The sequence below is a fragment of the Rhyacophila brunnea genome, unplaced genomic scaffold, assembly GCF_057557595.1.
Source record: "Rhyacophila brunnea isolate RB1 unplaced genomic scaffold, BYU_Rbru_1.0 scaffold_22, whole genome shotgun sequence".
Classification (NCBI taxonomy): Eukaryota; Metazoa; Arthropoda; class Insecta; order Trichoptera; family Rhyacophilidae; genus Rhyacophila; species Rhyacophila brunnea.
Genome location: NW_028232882.1, coordinates 16,530,465 through 16,554,832, shown reverse-complemented (window position 1 = coordinate 16,554,832; position 24,368 = coordinate 16,530,465). Strand labels below are relative to the sequence as shown.

Sequence of the window (24,368 nt, the reverse complement as noted above, 5' to 3'; positions counted from 1 at the left end):
CCTTTTTCTCTCCTCACCGAACATCCCGTGGTCGACTAGGGTACACGACATGTTAGTGATACCCTAGGAAAATCGGCATTTTGCTCGCCGTTTTTCGTCGTGAGTGGGTCGTGGCCTCTACGAGCCCTCCTCGCTGGATACCGTCGATGATGTGTCTGGTCTCCATAGGTGGGATTTGTGCAGCCATTCGTCGTACTGGAGACGCGCTGGTGCTACGGTCTCCAGCACGACGCTAGGCGCGGTCAGCTCCGTATGTGGACTGTCTTCGAACACCAGAGGGCTCTCCCGGTTTGATGTTAGAGACAGCACTTCTTCTTTGATAAGGGTCACGTCGGAGTCCACTTTTTAGTTAACCATTTCTTGGTTGTTCCGGCTCCTGGATCTCGTTAACATTTAATACACAGTATGTGATCTCAAACTTTTATTTAGCGTTCGCGGGTTCGGAAGAATTAATGCGATTCTTCACGCCTCATGTTGCTTGGGCGCCATTGAGATCCCCGGGGTTCCAGCGGCTAGTTCAGGAGTCCATCGAACCCCGGATTCACAAAAAAAGAAATTCAAACGGTTGGAGTATAAATAAAACTCGGTCTTTCGTGTTCGTGACGTGGTCTTATATTTTCTTATCCTTTTTAGTTTCACAAATTTATATCTGGGTTTTTACGATTATAGTCGCAGGTCCTATCCTATCGGAAAGGGGACGCTTACTAATTTCTTTTTCTTTTTCAAACTTCGCATACCCACGCCATTCCACAAAAAGGACTCTCGTGATTGGCCAAATTTTATCGCGTGATGTTTTTTTGATTTCACGAATCACGAGGACCACCCTGGCGCAGGCGCGTCGAAATTTGGACGTTGCCGACAAGCGCGGCAAAATTTATTATTTTTGAATCCTTATATTTAGTCTTAAAATTATCTCTTTCATCCATCATCATTTTTACTTTTTAAATTAAAAAAAATACTTACGTGGTTGAGCAAGGAATCAGATTAGATGTTTTATGAAGCTGTTTCTAGAGGTCAGGGTTACGTTTCGACTTGAGCTACTAAATGATTATTTTACACCGGGAGAAGCCCGCCTGTAACAGGGGTGTATCACTACTATACTAATTTATCCGACCATGTCCGATCCTAATAGGATCATATGGGCCTCCACAGAGTAGAGGTTTGTATTAACAGAGTAGAGGTTTGTATTACTAATGTACTAATTTACGACAACGTTAAGGCTAAGGCCACATAGGCAGGTGCCTTGCTTAGTGGCTACGTGCTAGGTGACATATCCTAACGAACGGACGCACACTATACTATCGCAATGGCCACACTGCACGCTTTGTGATTATTAGTCAGCTAGTGAGTCTCCCGGCGAACAAATGTGTTGGTTATTTTTATTGTGTCACTCAGATTTTGCAAGATGGCGGATGTTTCCTCAGTATGACAAACGTCAAACACCATATATTTTGAGGTTATGAATAATGACGCATGGGATGAATAATTGACATTATGCATCCAACAAGTTCGAATTTGAGACTTTTGAAATTTTAAACTTAAATTCTCTGTGAGAAGTAGCTTTCTGGTTAGTTTTTAGAGTGACATATCGTTGTTGACTTGAACAATCCCAAATGTCAAATGAATTTGTACATAAGCACGTAGCGTGCAATGTGGCAGTAGTGTTTTTAGTAGACAAGCATAGCACCTAGCTCAGAACTAGCGAAGCACCTACCTATGTGAGCGAAGCCTTAAAGAATTATTCATCACAAGGTATGTAATGTGAATGAAACACCACATGCTGTATTAAATATTTTTTGTATGTGATATTTCCTACCTACCTAAGTGAGACATTTTTAACTACAATAATTAATATACTACATAAATGTAATAAAACAGTATGATAGGTTGAACCACTTAAACCCTGCATAATCTTTTTTGAATTTAATAGAATACTATAAATAATGTTAAACACAACTTACAGATGTGTTGGATAAAAAAAATCTATATATATAAAACAAAGTCGGGTTAGTTACACCATTTATAACTCAAGAACGGCCGGACCGATTTTTATGATCTTTGATTTGTTGGATTTGTCTCCGTCCCGAATAGCAGAATAACTACTAAAACATCGGATAAATCACGGAAAAAATTAATTATGAAGAAAATTCATTTTCTCATATATTTTGTATGGAACGGCTTTTGACTGATATCGATGAATTATTTGAAGGATGAAGCTTGCGCATTCGAAAATAAAAGGAAATCATAAAAATTTAAATCCGTATACAATGCCATCTCTGATACATGACAGAAACAATAAACAAACAAACAAAAGAAAGAATGATAGTCGAAATGTCTAACTGTTAATGGTGTAGTGTGCCCAACATTTCGTGCTTCATGTCAACAGCTCAATTTGCTTGAAAACGATACGAGTTACACCATTTATAACTCAAGAACGGCTGGACCGATTTTTATGATCATTGATTTGTTGGATTTGTCTCCACCCCAAATAGCAGAATAACTATTAAAACATCGAAAAATCACGGAAAAAAAATTGTGAAGAAAATTCATTTTCTCATACATTTCGTATGGAGCGGCTTTTTTGATGATATCTCGAGAATTGATTGACTGATTTCGATGATTTTTTTGTTCGTCGTTTGTTGTTCGTTTTGTACGTCAAAATCGAGACAGAGCGCTTCACTTTCATTCGGTTGAACCAAGCCAAACTGCGTTCGGAGGAGTATAATATTTACGCGATGCAATCAGCACCGAAGGAGATGCAGCTAATGTTGGTCGATTGACTATTCTACTAGCGATTTACATTGGCAGTCCGCGTCATATGCATGAATATGCGCAATATGCAATGACATAATATTATGTTCGTCATTACGGTCGTCCAGATCTATCACCTTTACGTGCAATCTGAAATGGATAGAAATTGTTCAATTGCTGCCCCCGGACAAACATCAAATGATCAGCACGACATCACCGCACGTGTCTTCAAACAAAAAATCCTGTCGCTGATGAACTACATTGTTAATCATCGCATCTTTGGGATACTCGATGCTGGATGTATTCGATTGAATGGCAAAAACGAGGCTTACCGCATGCACACATTCTTATTTGGTTAGTTGAAAGAATTCGACCAGACCAAATAGATGACATCATATATGTGACGAGATTCCTGATTCCGAAATCGATCCAAACCTGCATGATGTTGTAATTACTAACATGATTCACGGACCGTGTGGCGCCATCAACCCCCAATCACCGTGCATGGTCGACGGCAAGTGTTACAAGCGTTATGAAAGTGAAAGGAAACGATATCGTGGTCGACAGCACTTGGATTGTTCCGTATTTGCCACTTCTTTTCAAAACATTCAAGGCGCATTGCAACGTGGAGTATTGCAATTCAGTGAAGTCCATCAAATACATCTGCAAATATGTCAACAAAGGCAGCGATATGGCGGTTTTTGGTGTTCAAACTCCCAATACCAACGATAAAATCACGCACTATCAAGTTAGTCGATATGTGAGCTGCAATGAAACGATTTGGCGTATTTTCTCATTCCTCATTCATGAACGTCATCACACCGTTGTACATTTGGCGGTGCATCTGGAGAATGGCTAACGAATTTATTTCAACGCATAGAATGTTGTTGAACGTGCTGAAACACCTCCAGCGACAACATTGACCAGTTTCTTTTCGATTTGCCAAAACGATCCGTTTGCACGAACGTTGCTCTACTCTGAGATGCCACGTTATTACACTTGGAACGCTTCATCGAAGAAATTTCAATGTCGGAAGCAAGGCGATGCAGTTCCTGATCATACGGATGTGCGTTTTTCTGATGCTCTTGGTCGCATTTACACAGTTCATCCGAAGAATGACGAATGTTTCTACTTGCGGTTGTTGCCGGTGAATGTTCGTGGGCCGACATCATTTGAATCACTTCAAACTGTCAATGGTGTAGTGTGCCCAATATTTCGTACTGCATGCCGAAGGCTCAATTTACTTGAAAACGATACTCATTGGGACATGACAATCGCTGAAGTAATTATTGTTTCTGCATCTCCAAGTCAGACACGCACATTATTTGCAATCATTATTTCGACATGCTTCCCATCGAATCCACCTAAACTGTGAAACAAGTACAAGGATGACATGTCAGAAGACATTTTACATTGAATTTGTGTCAGTTCAGGGAATCCCGATCTCAGGCTTTGCTTTTGATCGAATACATGTGTTACCTCATGTACGGCAGTTTGTTAGTCAAGTTAGGAATTCCATTGCCACATCTTGGAATGAACGACTCTTTCAATCTAGAATTGGAACGTGAATATGATTGAGATAATTGAACCAATCAGTTCGAACGAATGTACCACTGTTGAACCCCCAACAGAAGGAAGTGTACGATACGTTAATGAAGGCAATTAATGATGAAAATGATGGCTTATTTTTCCTCGATGCGCCCGATAGAACTGGAAAGACATTCCTCATGTTCATGATATCGCCACTGTTCGTGCGAGATCCGAAATTGATGTAGCAGTTGCTTCTTCTGGGATAGCGGCCACGTTGCTAGAAGGATGCTGAACGGCTCATTCAGCGTTGAAATTACCTTTAAACCTTCAAACGACTGAAAAACCGACATGCAACATTGCGAAACACTCAGCAATGGCTAAAGGTTTGGAAGCAAGTAAAATCATCACCTGGCATGAATGCACAATGGCGCACAAACGCGCATTGGAAGCACTCAATCGAACTATGAAAGGTCTGCGATCAAGATGTTTTGGAGGCGCAATGATTCTACTATCTGGCGATTTCCGCCAAACACTACCAGTCATTCCAAGATCGACCGCTGCCGATGAAATAAACGCTTGCCTCAAATTATTGACTCTGTGGCGCTATGTGAAGAAACTTCAGCTGACGACAAACATGCATTGCATTGCTAAACGATCCATCTGCCGAAGATTTCCCCAAGCAATTGCTGACTATCGGTAACGGCCGTGTTCCTGTCGACGAATCGAACGGATTGATTTCGTTTCCGCTGAATTTTTGCAATTTCGTCTCAACGAAGGACGAACTCATCAACAAAGTGTTCCCGAACATCATTGTTAACCACGATCAACAAATCACAAGGCCAATCTTTGAGTGTTTGTGGCCAATGAATGTTTCTCTCACGGTCAATTGTACGTAGCATGATCACGTGTCGGCAAACCATCCACTTTGTTCGTTCTCGCACTTGACAACAAAACGAAAAATGTCGTATAGCACAAGTTACTTCAATGAAGGGAATCGACCCGAGTGCAACCCATCCACCAAATAGTTTAACAGAAAGTAGTGCAACAATGCTACGCGTATCCTATCTATTCGCTTCAATAAAGCAAATGCCTTGCTCCCACGTGAATTACATTCATTTCAATGTAATTAAAATACTTTTCATTTTGATTTGATTTTTGCACATTTATTGAACTTATTTAATTTTGAGTATTCATAAAAACTGAATTAAATTCAGCTAATAAGTTAACACAAGATTTCTTGATTCAGAGGCGGTACGAAGTTTGCCGGGTCAGCTAGTATATTAATAAAAATAAAACATTAAACGTACATTGCAATCTTCTTCTTCTTGTGCCATTTTCTATTAGAGGATCGCCACCTCTATTAAAGGGCTATATAGGGAAGAAGAGAGTTACTATCCCATCATGCAATCTTACTCTACCGATTACATTTTCACTGATTGAAGAATATAACCCCTTAGGGTCAAAGAAACGTATCTCATTTTTCTTTACTTTACAGAATACCCCAAAAGGATACATATTTACGTTCCACTGACATTAACAAGAAATGTATTTTCGGTTGATGTGTAATGAATTATCTTTTATCTGTTGAATTTTTTGAAAAGTCTGTCACTTTGATAAGTCTATGTTATTTTATGTCCGGTACCATACATTACTCAAAATCAGTTAATAATATATAAATTGTATAATTGTATATAAAATAAATAAATATAATGTAATATGTAAAATAAATAAATTGAGGGTGACCGGGCAAAACAGAACAGTGACAAAATAGAACAGCCAGGGGAAAAATGAAACATTAATTTTTGTGGAATTTATTTATTACTTAAATTTTAAACGAAATACATATACTTATATATAAATATTTAATATTTACAAAATAAACAAGTGAAATCATCAAGGTGTAATATTATATACTTTCATTTTTTTTACAATACCACTATTTTGAAAATAATGCATTTTTTTATATAAATTATATTATATAAAAAAATTGTGTAATGTAATCACTGCATGTTGGCCATTCGGCGTAAATACCTCAATTTATCTGTTTGATTTTGCATCATGCACAACTATTGCCACTCGATTACTAAGGGTCTCATACTTTTTCTTTATAACTTCAAGGCGTGCAGCGGCTAGATTTACCGTAGGTTAACACTATTTATTGCAAAACCATTTAAATGATTAAATTAGGGAAAATACAAGATATGGAACGGATTATAAAATGCATTTATTTTATGGCGCTTTGGAAATAATTTGTATCCGCAAACTATGTATAATTGTATACAATTATCTTGTTTGTCCATATTCAACGGAAACCCTGATAAGGATTAAATTATCCATCCCTTTTTAATCCTGACATCCTAATGTTGCTAATAGATAGATTACAATACATAATATTCAAATAGCTAAAATTCCATTTTTTATCTCTGCAGAATTATTAAACTGATTATTTCGTTGTAACCTAGTCACCCAATCGTTTTGAACATATTATATTGATTAAGATGACATATCCTAAGCTTGTCGGCAACACCGAGTTAAGTTTATTTGAGGCTTTCTGGCGATTAGTAATGCAGAAATTAGGTATATAATTTGATTTATTATGGCGTATTGAAAATCTATCAACATAATAGAGATGGGACAATTTAAATATTAAATTAAGAGGCCTAATTAACTCAGAGGCAGGCGGATGCAACTCCATTTTTGGGGAAAATGAGATTTTTTAAGAATCGTCATGCTAAAGGCTTTATTTATTAGGGGCAGAGAGATGAATGTCCAAGTTGCTATAAGGTGTAACATAAAGATGCAAATGCCATACCTACCTTAGAAGCAGAAGGATGCAAATCCAATAATCCACTAAGATAAAATTCTCTCAAGCCGTCTGCAATATGTACTAGACGAGAACCAGTCAGGAGAACAAGCTTTAGAGGAGGATACAGCACTATTGACCATATCCAAGTCATCAGAGAAATCAGAGCGGTAACAGGAATACAAGCTGCCGCTATCCATGGATTTTGACTATGAGAAAGCGTTCGATTCCATAAAGAAATTTTCAATACTCGATGCACTCAGAAATCAAGGAATCCCCGGGAGCTATATAAATATTTTCAATAATATATACAGTAGCGCAACAACATCTCCATAAACCATCGCGCATTTCCTATCAGCAAAGGAGTCCGATAAGGTGATACAATCTCACCTAAACTTTACTTGACTGGAATGACAAGGGTCCCCATAAATGGAGAATATATGAGTCATCTGAGCTTTGCCGATGTCAATACATAGTAGTTTGCAAGACTCAGAAGACCTCTAAAGCAGAATGCAGGAACTCGCTGAAGTAAGAAACAAAGTAGGCTTGAAAATAAATGTATCAAAGAAGAAAGTCATGTTCAACTGCTTTGCGGGCCAAAAAGAGATCGTCATCAATGGCATTCAGCTCGAACAGGTGAAAAACTACATCTATCTGGCACAACAAGTGTCTATAGATGGATGTATATTTGATGAAATTGTTCGCAGAGTAAAGCTAGGCTGGAGTGCTTTTGGCCGCCTGAATAATTTCTTCAAAAATGACCTCCCACTGTGCCTAAAGCGCTAAGTGTTCAACCAGTGTGTGCTTCCCGTAATCACATGCGTGTGAAACATTGGCCCTAAGTAAAAGAGAGATCCAGAAACTTAGAGTAGCACAACGTGATATGAAACGGTGCATACTGTGCATAATGTAAAAGGACAAAAAGAAGAAAATGTGGATAAGGGAACAGACAAAGATTTACGATGTGATAGAGTTTGCTAAAAACCTCAAATGGAAATGAGCTGGACACATAGCTCGAAGACAGGACACTTGTTGGACAAATTTAGTCATCCAGTGGTATGGCCCCCATATCCTGAAGCGGGCCCCCTACCTATCGCTAACGATAAAGGCAGTGTGACGCTCGACAGTAGCGTTGTCCAAATGGTGTACGCGGTAAAATTAATGTTTATAGTGTAGTGTTTTTTTGCATACTTTAATACATCGTTTTGAACTATGGAGTTGTCGAGTAACGATACACAATTAACAATTGTATCGTACAACCACATTATTTTAAATAACATTATAGAAGAAAAAAAGCGCAACGGGTGACTTTTTTTACTATCAGAGAGAATTTGTGATGTACCTATGTATATCTCACTTATCTGGTCGACTCGCCACACTGGGCCCCTCCTGAGCCAGGGCCTCCAGGCTAGAGCCCTATCAGCCCCCCCTTTGTGGGGGCCACGTCCAGTGGTATCCAAGAGGTACAAAACGTCCGCAAGGTAGACCTAGAGGCCGCTGGATCGATGAAATGATAGAGTTCTGCGGAAGTACTTGGCAACGCAACGCACAGGAACGAGAGAAGTGTAATCAGCTTGGAGATTTGTGAGGCCTTCATCCAGCAGTGAATAGATTCAGGCTGATGATGATGATGATGACATAATAAAATTTAAAAAAAAATGTGTTTTGCTTTGTTACATTTATACCTACCTATAAATTATTTTAAGTTATAAATTTTTTTATTTGGCTAGGTAAATAAGATACAAATCCACATTAACAAAATATCTTTAGAGGCAGAAGGATGCAAATTCACACTACGTTTTTTATTTAATTTTTTTTTGATATAAAATTGTATTATATTTATTCCTTTCTTACATATTCCAGAAGTACTTTAATTGAATTAGAATACAAAAAATAATGACCATTCTATGTATATTTTCTTGGAAGTTATGAGTATTTGTTTAAAATAAAAATTGTTTTTTGGCTCTCCTGAACAATTGGGTATTTGGCACTTGCATCCATCTGCCTCTGAGGTACAGATATTTTTCCTGAAAGGTCATAGTTATATTTATCGTTGTTCTTCGTTAAACTTCTACCAGCAACAAGTATACTCCAAAACTTAGAAACAGTGAATGAGTTTGTATATCTGGGATCGACAATTAGTGGAAAAGGCGGATGGCAAACAGATTGCGAAAAATGTGATGACACGTTATCACCGGCCTTCTGCGTGTAAAGCAGAGATAGCAGGCCATGATAACGTCAAGGCCAAGGCGGGGGTGGGAGACAGAAACGCACGATGTATTGGTGTCGAGGCTGGTATATTTTATCGTATTGTCGCAGATACAGGGTATTGGTATTGTCGTTGGCGGTCGGTTGGTAATTGGCGGGCTGCAAACGCTTGTGGCTCCGCGTCTGGGCTGCTGATTGATGCTTGGCATCCGAGGCGAGAGTCGGTGCTTGCGGCGTGGCGATGCAGTCTTTTTGGCTGGCTGTCCGGAATGCTTTTAGCTTGGTATCTTACTTGGCGCCGACGCGGTCCTTTTGGCTGGAGAATAGGGGATGCTGGCTTGGATTCGCGTCCGAGGCGAGCAGAGGCGAGAAGAGATCCTGGCTGGTCGACGTCTGATATGAGAGAGCGCTTTTGCGGGCGATGCTGTTGGTTCAGCGTCACGGGAAAGAGAGAGATTTTCGCACGCGTCTAACTGTCAGGTGGCGTCATGTTTGTCCGTCGGTCAGGAACCTCCCTGTTTTACCGACGGATTGACTAGTGGCGGCGCGAGCAGCCGTTTTTGACAGACCGCGTCTGTTTTGGCGGGAGATGCTGGCGAATTTGAATTTCCGATTGAGGCGGGCTTCGCTCGGCCGAGGGTTGCGATAACCGCGAAGAGTGGACGTAGGCTGTGGTGTATGGGAAAGTTGATGGTTCGGTCCGTCCTTTGAGGTGGTCTCCTGTGGGAGACTTTCATCTGGTATCAACGTCTTACCAGTATATCGAAGAATCGAGGAATTTCAATTGCCACGAAAATTATGCTTATGCAAACATAGTGTTTTCCATATTTTTGTACGATGTTGAGTCATGGACCCTGACGTCTAAGGAGCGGAAAGCAAGCGATGCCGTCGACATGTGGTGTTGGCGTCGTATTTTTCCTTTGTACAGAACAAACCAGTCAATCATCCAGAAAATACAGATAAAGGAACAGCTCTCAACAATATGTTTGAGAAGCATTCTACAGTTTTTTGGACATTTTTTCAGGAAGATGAAGCAGAGAAAGAGCGTCGACGCGCTGGACCGACCAAGTGAAAAACCCCACTTGGTCGCACAAAAGATGACAGAATTTTAAGGTGGTCACCCTCTTCGGCCATGAGGGAACGACCCAAGAAGAGAGAGCGTGTCAATATGGTTTGTAAAAATATCTTCAAATCCGCCTTAACTAGTCATATTCAGGTTCTTCAAATATCCAAATCGTCATCATAAATGAAGATATATTATGTGGTGTGACCCGCTTATCAAGAGTCCTCTGTATGCTACCTGCTTGAACTTTTTCACTTTTCCATCGTTCTCCTTGTATGTCATATGAAAATATTTCTTTCGACTCTTCTACTTTCCCTTTAGGCAACACAGTTTTAACATTGATTAAATATTGTCTATTATATCGTTTCCATGGTGATGTATGTTTGTGAAAAATTTGTTTAATTTGTTTTACCATTTTTACACCATACAGTAAACAATCATTGTGAATTAGTACTAATACACACTTCACGTTGACGTTGCTTTAATAAATCGTCTATGAACCGAATAGTTAAACACCAACTCCATAATGCCGAAAGTTAATTAATTGACCGATTACAAAAGTCGGTTTCATTCGGATTTCAGTTTCAAGCTCCCTGTAACATTTTTAAAGACCTGACATGGCTGCTGTGAATACGCAGAAGAATGGTGACAAATTCTATTTTGATTCAAAAATGTTTTCTATTTATCTGGAGAGTTTTCTGAACTTATTATTTCCACGGAATCTTTGCTACTATTTAAAAGATATCTCAAAACATTCTTTCCGTCACAATGCAATGAATCCTCGATAGTTACTATGCCAGAACTATATTTAGTCAGAAGTGAAGGCATCGTAATTTGCTTGATTACAATAATCTCGTAAATATTAGAAACAATAATCACAGCGTGATGTTATATTCCTTTAATATGTAGTAATATTACAAATTTAAATAGTACGTAGAGGTGATGTTCAATTGAATATTGTTATGTCTATGTTATGTCTAACATTCATCCGATTGATGAAACTTTCATCAGTTGTTGTGTGCACACCCGCAAAGGTTTCTGAATTAGTACTATCATTTTACAATAGATGGCCCACAAAAAAATGACTGCACCAAATAAGAAACAAAAACTTGGTTCAGTTTGTAGTAGTAATTCTGGCAGACAGTTTCAAAATTGGTGAACCGAAATGCATGGCGTGAAAAAAGTGATAAAGCTATACGTGTGATATGTTCTGTGAGTGGTGTCTAGAACATCATCATTTTTTTTAATGAAGTTTTTAAAAACTATTTTTTCCTCATGAAAAACTGCTCGGCATGTCAGACAGTTAAAAAATCATATTTGGGAAATTTTGGCACAGGTACATAAAAAGGTTCACCAACCCTGACCTAGATAATAAAATAACTATCAGTAGTGGGAGGATGCAATTGATTTTGAGAAAAAAATTAAGTTAAAACCCAGCTCTAAATTAGATAAACAAACGTGTAACTTCTCATCTGCAATCTGTAATCAATCTTGTTTTTTAATTATATTTCTATGATCGCTAAAAAACCTAATTCGCAAAGATACGACAATTCAAATGGTAACAGAGATTTAATAGATGTAGTAGGTAATTGAGCATTCTCAAAATTCCTTGGACTGACCGGGTGACAAATGTTGAAGTTCTCGATCAAATGGTAAAGGACCGAGAAGTTCTATGTAATATCAAAACCAGGAAACTACAGTACCTTGGCCACATTATGAGAGGACAAAAGTACAGTATTCCCCAACTTGTGATTCAAGGAAAGATCAATGTTAAGCGTAGCAGAGGACGACGGCGCATTTCGTGGCTTAAGAATCTCCGTGATTGGTACAAGTCCAAAATGCTGATTCCAGTTCCAACAGGATCGTCTTTCAAGTATATTAAATTTTCTTTGATTGTTAATGTTAGGCATGTGCCGTCATATCATGCAAAAGGGTTGATGACCGACTCGTACATTTGACAATCGAGTGATGGAAAATATTTAGACTCGGTAGGCTACGCGGCACACAATTTGGCAGACATTGAATTACTGATCTAGATGGTAACTTATCAATAGCCAAAACTGAGTTTTATGTAGTCGAGGGCTTCATTGGCAGTTTTCAATTTCCTTGTTAGCGGGTCATCGCATGGAACCGTGATGAATATTGGAGGATCAACATGGGGTATTTTAAGCAAGGCATAATGAGAATTTGGGCCCTCTATCAAGTCCCATTCAAATTCAAGCTGTAAAACATTTAAAACATCTTCGAGACGTTTCACAGGGTTCAATTGTACCGGAGAGTTCAATATAATCGTAGCTTTCTCAATCAACTCCTTTTCTGGAAAGCAAACAAGACACAAATGAAAACTTGTAAAAAGATATGTTTTCACAAACAGCGTTGGCTCTGGACATTTTAGCAACCCTCGCGCCTTCTTCCGTCTTGTATGAGGTATTATTGTATACGCCATGTCTATAATGGGGAGTTTAGGGTGGTCTATATTTCAAAATTTTGCGCAATATTTCTCACCGGTATTGATCACATATAACCGTATAAATCAATAAGAGAGGATTTAATAATTCTATATTTCTGCAATTTTGATTTACGGATATTACCAAGTATAAAATTTGTTTATTCTGTCACACAATAAGAGCCTTTGAGATAATGGAAATATTTATATACAATGATAAATCTACTAAAATTGTTGATTAACCTTTTAAATGTCGGGAGGTATTAGCATGGCGGTACCCAGTGGACCGCGAATTAAACCCTTTAAACATAATATCTTTTGTTAGAAATATATTATAAAAGCTGGCAATGTGTGTACAATATATTAAAATATTTAAAACAATCGACCGAGGCTAGTATGAGTGTATAGTACAGCGTGTATACACGATCATTTTCTATGGTACGGAATTTGGAGAGCATATATGAAGCGTCTAGTTACAAAAAGCGATAAAACCACATTTTGTCGAAATCGAGAAAAAAATACGTACGTATTGTACGCGTCATTTTACACCATGTGTGAAAATTTTATGTTTCTAAACCCGATATAAACCTACAAAAAAAATATTTAAATTCTTAATTTGGTACAAAAAGCGATAAAATCTTACATCGGAATATTTTAAATCTGGTTAATTCCACGCGCATTTCTGTCGACCAATCAGCGAGCGGTAAATATTAAAAATGGCGTCAGAACTAAACGCTCAAGGTGACAGTTATTCGGTGTATTCATTTTGTTTTATCACTATAAATAATGAGTGACTAACACCAAAATTTAAAAAACACCACTAATGAAGTGTCTAGAAAGCGAATACAAAACAAAGATTCGTGGAAAAAAAAACAGGAGCGCCGTATAAAGTAAATTTTTTACTACATGCCATGTACAGTGTAACCGCTAAATATATATTTTTTATTTTTAATTAGTATTTTTTGCGTAATATTTTTGTGTATACGAAGTGTTAAGTCAGTAAATGTTTGTTTTTAATTTTCTTTTATGTGAAATATATTAGATTTTAATTGATTATAGTTTATGCATTTTCTTGCGTTCTATGAAAATATTAAGCTTATCAAAACAATTTGTTAAAATGAAATTCCAGTGGATTCCAAATGCGTCTAGTATTTATTATATTCTTTATACTCACTTTATAAAAATTATGATTAAAATTAAACTGTCCCCATACATATATTATACTAAATACATTGCTTTCTATTTTTTTAGGTATACCCCCACTAATTTGCCTGGTCTCTCACCGTGCCGACACAATGCAAGGGGCTTTAAATGTGGTACCGTAACTGTAGACAATTATTGTGTGTAATTTTAATTTGTTGGCATTTATGTATTTCATCTAAATATGTCAACTATGTAAAATAAATATTATTTTAATCGTTCTTTAATTTCATTATCTCTTAATACCCTATAAATTTTTATATTTTCTACTTTTCATATTCTGTGCCCATCCGTTCCTGGATTATGAGTTCAGGGAAATTCCTAATCACGCTTAATTCCGAAAAAAAATATTAACATACATTTCATCCAAAATCATCTACAATAAAATGTTCTGTTCTACATTATTTTACTTTCTATTATCTAAGCTTTTGTTTATTCCCAGTTCTAATTTATAATACTTACATGTAAATCTTTAAAAACATTTGTGTTACGATGCTAATATTATTTTAATTTAGAGCAAAAAATAACATTAGTTTTAGTACAAACTGTTTCCTAACCATGCTGTAGCTTCTCGGCGGCGCGTGCCGAATGAGAGGTGAGTTTGCGCCAATCCTAAAGTCGGTTACAAATCGCGATATATGCAATCTTATTTTGCAATTATTTATTTGATTATAGAGTTTATAGGCACTTACAAAATTGTTATTAGGTTCTAATTTAAACATACAATATGATGGAATAAATAATCTTAACTTAAAATAACAAATTTTACCATAAAACATAAAAACATGTTTCCTGCAAATATTGAAAATGTTATCATATCGCTTTTTGTAACTAGACGCTTCATATGTACTTGTGGCAAACATCCAATTAACTCTACGAAAATTAATATCATTGTAAAGCAATGGCGAAGGGTGACTTTTGGAAAGAGGTAGGCTGGATAGATGGTCGCTCGTGGCATATTTTTATACCTTTGACAGATTGTTCTGTAATCTGTATATTTATAATACACGCCTACATATACGACAGATGTCGTTGACAAATTAAATTATTTTTATAGAATATAAAATAATCAAGGTGATTATATAAATATGCAATCAAAAATTATTTTTCTCAAGAAGGTAAGCTTTAAACAATCGCCTAGTATGGATTCATCGCCATTGTTATAAAGCAACCCAGCCAAAACTAAATGTACGTAGTGAAGTCTAGAAATGATGACACTCGGGCAAACCCCTCAGAAAGATACAAAATAAACAGATCTGAGAAATTGAGAATGTCATCAGATAATGGGAAAAAACAACGAAAATTCTGTAATGTACATAATGTGAGAATGAGACGATAGGCAAAATTAAAATCACATACATCATGTTGCACAGAAAACTCACTGACTGTTGCCCTCTCGGCAGACCTCCCAAAAGATAGAAAAGCTAAGACTCAAATTCAAATAAAACAAACTTCTATAATACATATAAGAAGATAAAAAATATAATGGTATTACCGATTGATTGTGTAAATCCCAAATGATAGTCACAAATACTTTGACCAATATTTGGCTTCCAAAGAACTTCAGATTTCTCGTAGTATTTGGCCACTGCGTCTTCATTCGATTTACTAAGAAACTGCGCATTCTAAAGCAAAAATAAATTAACATTATGAGATTACACATCGACATGTACATTTCTGTGTGCAAAAAGAAGAGGGATATAAGTTTTAAAAATTTTAAATGTGTCATGCCAAATTATCACAAATGCATATTATGCATAAATGACAAGTAGGACGAGTCAAATGAACGATTCTAAATTGGTAAATTTCACACAGAAATATTGAAGTTGTTATACAAATTGGTCCGGAACTCAATATTTTCTTGGCTCTCCTGCAGCTCTATTCCAACATAACACTTAACTCCAAAATCAATATATTGAGAGTTAACTACCTCGTGGTAAGAACTGTCAAATGTAATTTTTATTAACGGAACCCCTGGCAGCCGCGGTAACTAGTATTACCAAACGAAGCCCCTAGCACGAGAACGTCTCAAATTCCAGATCTGAAATCTTAACCTTAATATTAAAATATCCCTGACAAAAGTTGACCAGCCCTGACTTATAAACAATATCACAAAAAGAATATTCCGAAAGCGACTTTGGCTAAGGACTCGCCCCAGATACAAAGCGTACCTACCGGTTAGTCGCCGGTCGAGCAGACCCAAGAAGCAGCCCGAAGGCCTAACGGGACTTTGTGAAAGCGGGGAGATGCTGGCAGTTTGCGAAGCACACCCTCTGCCCCGCACCGATATTTTCGTCTCCCACGAACGGGGATGCATTTTTGAAAAAGAATGACGGGCAGTATTGAAACGACAGTGAAGTCGACATAAACACCCCTCCTGTCCGCCCGAGGCGTGACAGGCGTTCGAAACGGCGGAATGCTTGTTTTCAATCCGTACAAGAGTGTAACCGTTAATAATGTGTAAACCCAACCACGTGATATAAAAATGAAAGTGAAGTGCAAACCAATTAAAGCTCTTAAATAATCAACCTCCGTAATTCGCAACAAATACTTTTTAGCACAAAAACACGCCCCATAATAATTGTAATTATCTTAGTTATACTGAATCAATGTTTACCCCCCCCCCCATGTGTAACTGTATTGTTTTGAATGAATGAAAGCGTCTGCACCCGCCATGCAACCTAAAATCTGTGTTGTCAATTTTATACTTTTGCCTACCTATAAAGTGTAACTCAAACCCCTGGAATGCGATGTCTCCTCTACACTCCCAAAATACCAGGACCGAAACGGAAGAATTCACACACGTTTCATAATCCTGGTAAAGGTATTACTAGGTACAGTAAGATAGAGTACAGCAATTATATCTTGGGTTGTGGTGGTTAGGAAAATTAATACTCACATCATTACACTAGCGATACTGTGTTGCACGTCAATTTATAATTCTCGTATTATTTTAATATTAGCCTACAAGATGTCAAACAGCATACAAAATGTACCTCGTACATTTTTTTTTTACCATATTCGATCCCAAGAAGATCATATGGGCATCCACGGTGTGGAGGTTGCATTTACAGATTTTTGATTTTACGAGAAATGGATGTAAGCCATTAGATCCATACTCTGGGTCCAAATATATATTTAAAAACAACATGACATTATAAGCTGACGCGGTAACCGCTCAATCATCGTAAATATGGATAGCCAAATTTATGGTAATTAAATTTGAATTTTGTTTCATCTTCAGTATTTGACTGTTACAATTTCCTGAACATAAAATAATATTATTACTGATTTATAAAAGCTATTTCTCTAAAACGACAACATGCACTAAAAGAAGTCGAACCAGGAATTGAAATTGCGCTAAAGAATTGTATGGTATTTTATTTTATAACCTATGAAATGTCTTTAGGTTATTTATTACCTTAGTCGTCACCACTGCTGAATAGGACTTGAACCCACGCTCATTGCAATCTAGGCAGTGAGCTTTACTTATGTAATGATATTAAATTGTTAACATGTAGAAATTTCTTATGAACTATAAATGAAACCATAAATGAAACAACACTTCAAATGCATAGTTAGAACAATTGCATGTGATTAGCAATTAATTGGGAGCTTAATCAGTTAAGCCCGCTGCCTCAATTGTGATGTATATGGATTCAAGCTACATATTTTGGTACAATTCTTTATCTAGAATTTTTTTAGTAGACATTTTGTTTTTGAGGTTGTTCTACACAATGTATAATTTATGTACCTACAATAAAAGATGCTACATTCTCAAATATTATGTATTATTTATTCATTGAATAAAAATGTATTATTTCAATATTTAATATACAGTAGGCGCTCGGTAATCCGGCGTTCACCAATCTGGCGCGTCCAATAGTCCGGCATTTTGCAACTCAGCTCTCCTGCTCTATAATCCGGCAGGTTTCACATTAAACTGCCAGATTACAGAGCAGAGTCGCTCGGCAGTTCGGTGCCCGACCTTGACAATCCTAAAAATCCAATAATTCGACATTTCCGACAATCCGGCATAGGTGAAAAAATATAGGTACCGGATGCCTACTGTAGATTGATAGTTTTAATCTCAATATTAAACAGATATATAAGGCATATTAGTAAAATCTAGTTTGACCAAATAACTCACGAAATTCTCTTGCTCGGCTGCTTCAGATATTCTTTTGTGCATGTTTTCATTCAAATATAAAAATATCTTCTCGGCAGCTAGTTGTTTAGCCTGCTTCTTTGACGCTGCTGTGGCAGTACGCTCCAAAGACGCCGTCGTACATTTTATCGTAAATTGCTTGCAGTGAGCCAATCCAGTTTCGCCAAGGCATTCATATTCAGGATTAGGCATGTGCAGCTCACAACACAGATCCTACAATCAATTAATAACAATATTTAAATTCATTATTTTTATAATAGAAAACACATACATAATTACCTTGGTCACTTTATAAAAGGAAAATGCATAGAATATCAAATCACATTATATTGAAATAATGCCAATATTACATGCATACATTTGCTGTTGATGTACGACTCCTCTCTAGATCAACAAAATTAACAAGGTTCTCAATTCACGCAGCGACTTGATGCTTGAAAACTATATCCTTTCTAATGTTATTTCTTTTAAATCCATATCCATCAGAGAATAACTATACACAGGTATTATATTATTAACATTAAAATTGCAAACGGGTCTAATACATAGAAATATAATATGTGGCTAAAAAGATTTTTCAAATACTTATATACAGTATAACCCCTATTTTACGTTTTTTAAGGGACTGAAGAAAAAAAAACCTAATTGGAGGGAAAATGTAAAAGGGGGGTATTGAAAAAAAGAACATTTAAATTTTATGTTTCTAAAAAAATAACGTTTTATTAAAAAACAACATTCAATTAAAATTTTTATTGAAAAATCGTTCGAATGTCACGACCCAATCATTGTCAAGTGCGCGTAACTTGCATATTTTGAATATTTCCGACGTAAATCGCGGGAAAGAAAAACGTAAATGCGAGTATTAAATGTACTGAAATACATCGGGACTGAAAAAAATACACGCAATTGCCGGGCAAACGTGAATTCCGGGCACGTAAAAACGAGGTTATACTGTAATTGAATTTTACAGTGCCAAGTATTTTCCATCACTTTGTTTTTTTAAGCCGATGTATTCTTTTCCTTGCATTCTCTTTCTTTTGTTAGTTTCTCTTGCAGATATTTTTCTGACAATCGTTTCATTTTCCAAGCCAACATTTTCTTCTATATTATCAACACTTGGAGAAAAAATTGTTTTCTTCGGGGTGTCGTCATCGGAATTTGAATCATCCGAGCTACTGCATTTTGATGCAACCTCGTAATCGAGATCTAGGTTGAGAGATACGTCTTTCTCTATAATAATTTCGTTTGTAGAATTCTTTGAATTGTTACATTCTGGTGCAGCCTCGTAATCCGGATCTAAAGTGTCAGACATTCTTTCTTCAATAACAATTCCATTAGTATTTAATTCAATCTCAGGATCATCGTAAGGAAATGTATAAATATCATCCATCATTAAAAGTTTTTCAATATCAGTGGCAGACAAGTTATTCCCATTCATTATTTATGGTGCAAAATTTGATAACTGCAAAAAAAAAATGGCGGTTACAAAATATTCTAACCTGCAAAAATCTGTAACTGACATGTTCAAGAAATTGTTATATTTAAACATAACTGGCTAGTTATAAGTGTATTTTGTGTGTAAATTAGTTTTATAAATACCTTAAATCTCTGTCACAGTTCATTTCCAGTTGTAAATTGTATTTATAATGACAATTTCGGAGTTTGAATGCAGCACCAACATAATACATCAACACTCTCAAGACAAAATGGCAGATAGATAATTTTGCAGTCACAAATGAGGAGCGTTCAGTTAGATAATTTTGTATTTGAATTTATTTAAAGAAACCATATTTTTGTTTGTTGTATAATTTTGCACAGATATAGGGGTTATTATTGCATACAATATTGTATCATTAGTCCAAATAGTGAAAATTGTCAGTTAGGTAATTTTGCAGTGGAAACAACGATATTTAGAAAGTTATTATAAAAATAATATTCATTTTTAGTGGATAAAAAATTTGTAAATATAAATCGCCGTTTCCCAACTGAATTTTCAACAGAACTGACGTCTAAAAAGACCTTAAATCAATGAGTGAAATAGGGTAGTAATTATAGGAAGCCGGATCAAAAGATTGCGGAATAATTAAAAAAATTACAATGCAACAATAGTACCTACCTTTAATGTCCCGACATGATTAATTAACATGTCAGTGCCATCGGACGACTTCAATGAAGAAGGTGTGAGATCGTGGGAGTCATTGGGGAAGTATTTCCCAATTTCGGCCAATTTCTCCAGCGCTATTCTCGCGACTTCATGTTTCGCATCCTTTTTACTGCGCCCTTTCCCAACAGCCGTAATATTAAGGGCCTTTACACGACATTGGAAAACTCCAGCGGCGTCTAAATCCATGAAATCAAATTGAGGTATCGTACCATGCTTAACCATTAATTCTTGGAGAACAGTCACAGGAGTTTTGGTAGTAGCCATCTTGAGAATAACGTCAACCGATATATTATGTGGGTAACTGTCTTGTGTTGTGAAAACAATAAGTGTTGCTAGTTACATTTGAATTAATCCAATGTCAGTGTTACCATACCTTTGTCAAGAAAATAGTATCTCGGCAAAAATTATAGTGCCTATTACATTACCTATTACCTATAGTACATACGCGTTGTCTTCGGTTGAAAAGGATTTTTGTTTCTAAAAAAATACATTTAAAAAATCGGTGTGTGTACTTATGTACACGCGTTAGAAGTTATACTTCTTTGGCGTAACAAAACAAAAACAAAACTTGTGATAACCTAGATTCTTCAACTAAATCTGGTGTGGTGATTTAGAATTAGGTTTAGGTCCATTTACCTGGATCACCCAATGTTAAAACTCCAATTTTTTTGTGTGCATTTGTTTGTGCATCGTTAGTGCACATTTGTGCACGATTTTTTTTCGTTTGTGCACCTGTAATAACCGAAAAATTCCAATTTCAAATTGGGTGTTCCAGCTAAACGTTGGGTCACCCAATGTTGAAATTTCAACTTTTTTGAGTGCATTCGTTTATGCATCGTTAGTGCACGTTTGTCCACGCGTTTTTTTCGTTTGTGCACGCACATTAAGAGGGTTATTCGCATTTCAATTTGGGTGACCCAGCTAAATGCTGGATACTTGTGTCACTAAGCTTGGATTTTTTTCAAAATTTAAATTGTAAACGCTAGTGCGTTGGTAGTGAACGTTAGTGCACGATTCTTTTTTGTCTCTTCACCTGTATTCAGCGCGCTATTTATTTTTAAGTTTGTATGCAAAACCCGACTGCGTGGGTTTAAAAATATTTTTTTTAGTAAAATCTCTTGTCGCATGTTTCTGCATACTTTTATATATTTTTTTCTCATATAGTGCGTGAGTTATTCGATATGAAATATTTGATGAACGTTAAGTAGAACCACCCAACAAACTTTTTTAATTTTTTATTAGGTCATCAATTTGTCTATTATTAGCTTACGTTTGTGCACGTGCTTTTTTTTGTTTTCAAGATTATATCGTGAGAGATATTAGTTCTTTAAATTCAGTGACTTGATACTTGAACAATTAAATTTGCTTTAAAAAAAATTATTAAGTGCATACGATTATGTATATTTATTAAAATTTTTAACACGATTTTCAAGTTTTAACACCAAACATTTTTTTTCCACATTTTTTAAATGCACACCTTTGAGTAATTTAATTATATGATTTTTCATATATTTTTTATTGTTTTTCCATGTAAATTACGCGAAAAATTCGCATTTTTCCATTTTCACTAAGTACCCCGTCAAAATATCCCGAACAAAAACAACCGCATCCGCATGGATGGTCTGGTCAAAAGAGTTTCGCAAAACAGCCTATCCGGCCCCTATCTACCTGTTTTCCATTTATAATCCATGTTAATCAACATCTTCGTGCTTCAATTTGGAAAGCACCTGTATATATTTTTATTGGTGCGTCGTCAAAATATACTTTGCAAAGCCATTCGCAACAGTCATAGCTGTCACCAAAAACTGTTTTCACCACTCCAATGTCACAATATAATAATATTATACTATTTATTGTTATTTATCCTACAAATTATTGACGGCTTTCACTGTATCTTTAGACCACATGCGTTCATAAATGTTTCGTATGCATTTATTTATGACGAGCAAGCTTTATATCTAACGCTAGTTACTTTAAAAATCCCAATTTTAAGTACGTTTAATAATAAGACGACCAATAAACAAAATTATAAGTAGTTATTATCCACCTTATCGTTTCGAATGACAGCGTATGAATCATCTCCTATCTCCTATATATTATTATCCTAAGAAATTTTGGAAAACGCACCAACAGCTCATTTAAGCGACATTTTATTGTTATTTTTACATCTTCACTTCAAAATGTGCGCTACCGATTCATCTACCGATTGAATTGAACACATTTCAGAAATTTTCCATGATTTTACATGTACGTGACGTTTATATCCGATATTTTCTTACACACCGTATACAATCGCCATATTTACTGTTTACGCCTAGCAGAATGACGTCTTCGTCGCTTAAGACCTTCTAATCCTTTATTTGACAAATGAATTCGATTATTTTTATTCAAATATCGTAATGTAGGCATTGGCGCACTTTTTTCCGGTGAAAAAATCATAATATTGGTACAATTCACTACGTAAATAAAATTTTGACAGGCGCGTGCGCCACTGTCGTCCATTTCATAGATAACGTGATACTCCAAATTTGATTTTTTAAAATACTTCTTTGTGGCTGTTCACCCACTATTTTTGTTATTGAATAATTACCTAGGCTACTAATTTCCATACTAACAAAGTTGCCATTGCAAACAATGAAAGAAATTAATACGAATTGTTATAGTTATCAAAATGTGTGATATTGTATAATATCTACCTATTTTTTTCGTCCCTATCATCATCAATCTTGACCTATCCACTGCTGGATGGAGGCCTCCTCAGCCTTATTCTACTCCTTACTTACACATGAATTGTTATATTTATCAAAATCAGTGATGTAATATTATTATCTACCTATCTATATATAATGCCATTATTATCACGAGCCTCAATAAATCCACTGCTGGATGAAGGCCTCTCTACGTTGATTGTATTCTTGACAGTATTGAATTTCTAATGTTATTTATCTACATATTCATATCGTCATCATAATCATCATCATCATCAACTAGGATCAATCCACTACTGGATGAAGGGTTCCGCAATCTGATTCTACTACTATCAGTTAAACGAATTCGTGATATTATACCTATTTCTATCATTCTTATATCATCGACCTGAACCAATCCACTGTTGGATAATGGCCTCCCTAGCCCGGTTCTACTCCTTTCTGTCAAATGAATTGCTGTATTTATCAAAATCGGTGATATTATATTTAAAAACATGTTCATATCGTCATCATCATCATCATCATCATCATCAACCAGGATCCATCCACTGCTTAATAAAGACCTCCCTAGCCTGATTATACTCCTTTTGTCATATGAATGTATGTATTTATCAAAATCGGTGATATTATATGTATCTACACATTCATATCGTCATCATCATCATCATCATCATCATTATCATCAACCTGAACCAATCCACTGCTTAATAGAGACCCCCTTAGCCTAATTCTCCTCCTTTCTGTCATATGAATTTCTGTATTTATCAAAATCAGTGATATTATATTTATCTACATATTCATATCGTCATCATCATCATCATCATCGACCTGAACCAATCCACTGCTTAATAAAGACCTCCCTAGCCAGATTCTACTCTTTTCTGTCATATGAATTTCTGTATTCATCATCATCAACCAGAATCAATCCACTGCTGGATAAAGGCATCCCATGCCTGATTCTACTCCTTTCTGTCATTTGAATTGCTGTATTTATCAAAATCGGTGATATTATATTATATCTATTTATATTTCCATTATCATTATGAGCCTGAATCAATCCACCGGTGGATGAAGGCCTCTCTTAAGTTGTTTGAATTTCTGTCGGTCATATGAATTGCTATATTTATCAAAATTGCTGATATTATATTTACCCATTCATAATATCGTCATTATCATCATCAACCGAGATTAATCCACTGCTGGATGAAGGTTATCCCAACCTAATTCTACTCTTCTTGGTCATATAAACTGCAATATTTTTTTTAAATTTGTGATTTTATATACCTACCCATTTATATCGTCATCAACCTGTATCAATCCACTACTG

At 36.1% G+C, this 24,368-nt stretch overlaps 1 protein-coding gene and 1 long non-coding RNA gene across 2 annotated transcripts in view; one reads left to right on the top strand and one right to left on the bottom strand.

The window, feature by feature from the left end:
• LOC147070101 (uncharacterized) overlaps positions 1-24,368 on the top strand; it is a 593,776-nt gene that overhangs the window by 369,294 nt on the left and 200,114 nt on the right. The window lies entirely within an intron of this gene.
• On the bottom strand, positions 8,904-20,646 carry LOC147070109 (interferon-inducible double-stranded RNA-dependent protein kinase activator A homolog). The gene is made up of 4 exons (XM_085950050.1): positions 20,286-20,646; positions 18,152-18,382; positions 15,497-15,626; positions 8,904-12,671 (listed from the first exon to the last, which is right to left on the bottom strand). Exons 1-4 carry the CDS (start codon positions 20,595-20,597, stop codon positions 12,403-12,405), a joined length of 942 nt encoding a protein of 313 aa, XP_085806176.1. The 5' UTR covers positions 20,598-20,646; the 3' UTR covers positions 8,904-12,402.

Bases quoted from the DNA above. Each gene is read 5' to 3' on its own strand.
- LOC147070109 (XM_085950050.1), bottom strand. From the start codon at position 20,597: ATGGCTACTACCAAAACTCCTGTGACTGTTCTCCAAGAATTAATGGTT. The intron at 15,627-18,151 runs GTGAGTTATTTG...TTTTTGCTTTAG, and splicing joins CAGCCGAGCAAGAGAATTTC to AATGCGCAGTTTCTTAGTAA. The intron at 12,672-15,496 runs GTAATACCATTA...TTTGCTTTCCAG, and splicing joins GGGATTTACACAATCAATCG to AAAAGGAGTTGATTGAGAAA.